Below are 5,602 nucleotides of genomic sequence, written 5' to 3'. Positions count from 1 at the left end.
TTCTGGGGGGCCAGGGGCGGGGGCGGGGGCGGGGGCAGGTCCGAGCCGCCGGGGTCACCCAGTTTCCCGTCCTCCTGCAGCAGCCTGGAAGAATTCAGGGCCAACGGGAAAGCGCCCGCGGCGGCTGGCGTGCGGTCCCGGCTGCTCCCCTTCTCCGACAGCCCTCGGCCCTGGAGGAAGCGGCCGCCTCCAACTAAGGGGTCTCCTAGTAGGACCCCGGTCTCCTCGTCTTCCTCCTCATCTTCTTCAGGGTCTCGACCTTCCTCTTCCTCTTCCTCGCCCTCTGGGGGCTTGTGGCCCTCCACGTCCACCTCCTGCTCTTCTTCCTCGTCCTCCTCGTCCTCAGAGCTGTCCTCGCTGGGGTAGCTGCAGCTGGTGCCCCCGGGGGACAGAAGGCCTCGGTGGTGTGGCTGCGGTGCCAGAGGAGGAGGCGGGGGCGGCGGCGGCGGAGGGGCCGGGTGGTGGCGCTCAGAACCCGGCTCGTCGGGCTGCGGTGGCAGTAGCAGCAGCGGTGACGGCGGCTGCGGGGGATGATGGTGGTGGTGCGGGTGGTGATGGTGGTGGTGGTGGTGGTGGTGCGGTTGGGCCGAGTGCGGCGCGCCCGCCGACGCCCCGTGCAGCTTGGCCAGGCTCTCCGCGTCGTCCTTGCCGCCCACTGGCCGGAAGGCGCTCGAGTGGTGGTAGCTGCCACCCCCTGCCTTGCGCCCCTCCAGAAGGTGAGGGTGGTGAGGTGCCGGCACCCGGGAGCCCGCTGGGCCCGCTCCACCTGCCGCAGCCCCAGCCCCGGACGCAGTGGCGGGGTCGGCGGGTGGAGTGGAGCCCGCGCTGCAGTCCCCGCCGCTGCCGCCCCGGGGCGACTCGAAGAGTGCGTCGTGAGCGCCGGCGCCCCCCGTGGGTGGCGGTGGGCCGGAGCCTGGGCCGTTGGTCACCACTTGAGGGGGCTGGCCAGGTGGGGGAGCAGCCTCAGCGCTCCCCCCGGCGCCGCCAGGCTCGGCCAGGTCCAGGAAAGCCTGGCGCAGCAGGGCCGGGCTGTCACCAAGCGCGCATCCCAGCGCCGAGGGCGGCTGTGGCGGGGGCTGTAGGTAAGTGGGCACTGGAAGCCCGCCGGGGGTCCGCGGCGGCCAGAACATGCAGAAGGGCGGGTAGAAGGCGTCCTTTCGGCCCGCTGGCCAGAAGAGGCCGGACAAGCCGGCCTTGGGCGCCGCGCCCGCGCCGCCAGCACCCGCGCCCCCCAGGGCCTCGACTGTGGCGCCCGCGTCCTCCTTCTTGTGGCACAAGCCAAAGGCGGCGGCTGCGGCCGGGAAGGTGTAAGGGTGAGGAAAGAGGCCCCCGCAGCCTGGGAACTTTTGCAGCACGCCCCCGAAGGAGCCCTTGCTGGGCACCGGAATGACCGGGTAGCTGCGCGGTCCTTTGGCGCCAGCCGCTGCGCCTGCCCCCGCGCCGGCCCCGACGCCGGTCACACAGCCACCCCCGGCGCCACCCCCGCCAGTCCCGGCGCCGCCCGAGGCCGCGGCCACTGAGAGGCTGGCGGCTGCAGCCGAGAGGCTGGCGGCGGCCACGACGGCAGCCTCTTGCAGTGAGTCCTCGTCGTCGTCGAATCGCGGCCGCTTGTGATGAGCGTGCGGTGAGCCAGCCAGCTCCGCCAGGGGCGGCGGTGGCGGCGGCGGCGGGGGCGCGCCTAGCAGGTGCGGGCCCAACAGTCCCCCGCCTCCTGCCACGGCGGCTGCGGCTGCCACTGCTGCCGCCTTGACGGAGCTGAGCGGGTGGCAGGCGGGGTGTGCGCCCGGTTGGGGTAGTGCACGCTTTCTGCTACCGCCGTTGAACATGGCCTTGACGTCCTCCCAGGCGAAGACTAGCTCGTCCTGGGGGCTCTTGTCAGTGAGCTTGAGATGACGGCGCCACGAGTTGAAGTTGGCAGCGTCTGGCTGTGTGTACTTGGCGTCGGGCGTGCGGTGGGAGTGGAAGATGAACTTGTTGGGCGAGAAGTACATGTTGCAGTAGCTGCATTTGATACACTTGGCGCGCGAGCTGTTGTAGCGCGCGGGAATGAAGCTGCCACGGCAGCCCCAGGCACACTCGTGCGACACGTCGAAAGCGAAGTTGTCGGGCAGCTTGGGCGGCCTGTTTTCGCCCAGGAATGACTTGCATAGACGCTCGGCCTCGCGCTTGGTGATCATGCCGCAGCGGCGCGATGAGATGGGCATGGCTCCCGCGCGCCGCAGGATCTCCAGCTGCACTGGCGTGCACTGCACGCACGTGATGCCCAGCGCCACGCGGCGGTTGTGGATCTCGTTGTAGCTGAAGTTCTTGAGAAGTGTGTTGGAGATCTGCGCCAGGCACAGGCGCTCCTGCCCGTCAATCACCAACGACACGATGGGAATGCCGTAGAGGATCACCTGGCCCACCTGGTTGGGTTTGAGGTTGGCGTGGCCTGGCCGCGGCTGGCTCAGCGCGTCGGGCTGGAAGGCGCTCGACGGCGACGCCAGCAGGATGTCGTTGGGCCCCGGCAGCGGGCTGGAAGCCATCTCCTCCGCCGCGGAACCCCGGGCCGAGCCCTCCGGGTCTGTCTTGGAGACTGGAAGGGAAAGGAGAAAGCATTGACTTGAGCCTTTTCATAACAAAACAGAGGGATGGGGGAAATTGCTAACTGAAGAATTGTAATAACTTCTTTGCTTTGGTTAAGACATGATTATTACTGGAAAAAGTGACCAAGTATCAGACACGGGAGTCATCTCTCTTAATTTCCTTCAACGTTGTCCGTTAGAAATACAAAGATCTGAAGATACTTCTAAACATTCAAAGTAAATGAAATATATATATATATGTTTATTTAAAGCAGTCAATTCCCAAGGAATTTGAGACCTTATCCTGGATTTACAGAAGCTGTTGGAATAAAATGGTGTGCCTGCTTGAAATTAGGAAATAATGACAGTTGTAACTAGTACAGATTGCAAAAGTTTTGGAAAACTGGAGCTTGGCTATTGAAACCCAAATTGAGAGAGAGAGAGAGAGAGAGAGAGACCATTCACATTTGCTTGAAAATAGATTGATTTTGATTAAAAAAATAAATCCAAACCTTTTAAAAAGTGATTTTTGTGGTATCTGTGGTTTCCTTGGGGAAATTCACTACTGGTTGAAACACAGTTCATTAAAGCAAAACGAAATCCCTTCCCACCTATCCTTGCCATTAGATTTTTTTTTTACCGTAAGTAGAATTTTTTAAAAAAATGAAAAAAAATGTACAAAGCCATATACACAATTGCACCAACATAGAATGTTTCTCTTTTAGTTATCAATTTCAAAACCCCACTTGCTGAACTGAGTGGTTCTGGTCCCGGACAGGGGGCTTAAAAAGATAAAATTGAAGATTATAAACATTCAAAAAAATGTTTTCCCATCATTTCCACGACAATTAAAAAAGTAAGTACAGGCAAGTGTGTTAAACCCAGACACGGTGCAAGGGAACGAACAATTCTTGGGGATCTTTATTGGTAGACTTCAAAAGGCTAATTTAATTTAATGTGAACTACCTTCTGTGACTGACCATTTTTTCCTTGATCTATGTAGATTATGTATTTATTGGGGAAAAGCTGCCCCCTCTCCTAGTGCAGATTATCTTGGGCTAGGTATTCTGTGGGAACCTTGAAAGTCAAAATCCCAGGTTGGGCCTGTGGTAAAATTCCTAACTTCGTCTCTGGTCAACCGAGTGCTACCACAAGGGAAAATATCCAGTAAATTGCAAACACAGAAAAAGGAAGCGAAAGAAACCATTGTGATAATGTTGTTAAGTCAAGACATGCAAATTCGCTCATTTCCTAGGAAAACAAAGTGACCTTTCCACAGCTTCATGTCATAGAGCATTGGCCAAGACTATTCTTGGCCCTGGAAAATCACCAGTGGCCATGGTACAGCCACACTCCACCAAGTACAGTTTGTTAATACAACGATTTCAGAGGATACACTATCCTACTCCCTCACCCAAATTGTCACATCTGTGCCCTCTCTCTGTGCCCGCATGGCATCTATACTGCAGCCTCTGCCCTGCTGCCCCTGGATCCTCAGCTCTCATTACATTTGGTGGCCTCCAGGAAGGTTGAACAAACCTCGACGCAATCAAACGAGAGGAAAGCCTGGCTTGTCACTTCGGATGGATCAGAGACAATATTTCCAGGGGACAGGGCGTTAAATGGCAGTTCAAGGCACAGTGATACCTGAGCCTGATACAATCAAACCCAGCCTCACCTAAAAGCCCTTCAATGCTCATTTCCCTTCCAAACAAGATTCGTATCAGCTTACTAAGACCCTGGGTTAACTCGAACTCTCGCTCCCCAGCAATGTGCGCAGCGGGCCTGCCCAGGAGGAAAGCTGGTTCTGCTTTAGGGACCCGCAGCCTTAGCAGCCGGAGACCAGGCAGAAGTGTCTCCTCCTGGGTGTCCTCCACTTTCACCCCAATCCCTCACAGAAACTCCTGTCAGAGCAGAGGCACAAATAAGAAGGTTTAGGTTGGGAGATTTTTTAAGGGAGCGAGGGGAGAAGAGACAATTAAAAGTTAGCTGAACTGAAAAAGGAAGCTGGGGAACTTCCCTATCCTGCTCACGATCCAAAGATCCCCCACTTAGTTCTCCTGGCTCCCAAGCCAGTCACCAACGAAGCCCGCCGCAGCCCCTCAACGTAACGCGGAAAATCCCATCGCTGGGGATCTGAAATAGCGAACCGCACGCTGTGCGCCGAGTTAGGACCGGCCGGTTCCAGCTGTACCTGGTAACTCCTAGGTGTCTTTAGGCGTGTGGCTGCCGGCCCATCTTCCGAGGGCGCTCGGAGGCGAAGCATCCAAGCGGGTCCTCGAATCCAGCGGGCGGGACTCCGGCGGGTTCTGCGTGAAGATCCGTGCTCTCTTCCGAGCTAACGACGCTCGAACCCCGGCCAGGGGAGAATGACGGCCTGAATTGCGGCTGGACGTCCCCTGGACCGCAGAAAGTGTGGGCGTGCGGGAACCTGCGGCAGGCGAGCCCCAAGTGGAGTGCAGTCTGACAGCGCCTTTCTCTGTCTCTGAACTCGTGTCGGACCGAGGGGACGCCACCCAGCGGGCAGGGTGACGTCACCGTCTCCCTGACACTCCACATTAAAGGGCTGGCATGTTACAGGGAGGGAGGGGGAGAGCGAAAGCGAGAGCGAGCAACATAGAGATCCTTTCTCAGCAGGCACGAAAGCTACCACCTAACCAACCCGCTGTTGACAGCAACCTCCCCAATCTAGGAGCAAAACGCAGCAATGGTGCTGGAGCCGCAGATCTGATTTAGGAGTGGAAAGCCGAAGTCTGCGTGTATCCCAGGGACCTGGATCCTGGCGGCCCCGATTCTAGAAGGATGCCTCCAAATTAACTGTATTCCTGCCTCTTATTGTCTCCTCCCCTCATTTCTGAGTCACTCTCCTTCGTGAATGATCCCTCTGTTACACGGTGCAAACCAGTAGCCTCTCAGAGTGTCTCCGAAGGTATTAAATCCACAGTCAGCCGAGAATAGATTAGCTTCAGCGACTCGTTTGTTTGAAACGCTGTGAAATGAGAAAAAGAAGAGAAGTTTCCACGTAGGGTGCCCAATCT

At 57.8% G+C, this 5,602-nt stretch overlaps 1 protein-coding gene across 1 annotated transcript in view; it reads right to left on the bottom strand.

Moving 5' to 3' along the window:
• SKOR2 (SKI family transcriptional corepressor 2) overlaps positions 1–5,045 on the bottom strand; it is a 42,628-nt gene extending 37,583 nt beyond the window's left edge. Inside the window, exons 1-2 of the mRNA XM_069468017.1 lie at positions 4,759–5,045; positions 1–2,575 (exon numbers count right to left, since the gene is read on the bottom strand). The exon at positions 1–2,575 is cut by the window's left edge and continues 79 nt beyond it. Of these exons, the coding sequence (XP_069324118.1) occupies positions 1–2,525 (2,525 nt within the window). The 5' untranslated portion in view covers positions 2,526–2,575; positions 4,759–5,045. The remainder of the gene's footprint in view (positions 2,576–4,758) is intronic.
• Positions 5,046–5,602: the final 557 nt, after the last annotated feature.

Source organism: Eulemur rufifrons, chromosome 5 (genome assembly GCF_041146395.1).
Source record: "Eulemur rufifrons isolate Redbay chromosome 5, OSU_ERuf_1, whole genome shotgun sequence".
Classification (NCBI taxonomy): Eukaryota; Metazoa; Chordata; class Mammalia; order Primates; family Lemuridae; genus Eulemur; species Eulemur rufifrons.
Note: the sequence above shows the minus strand (reverse complement) of the source record. Positions and strands in the feature narration are given on the sequence as shown.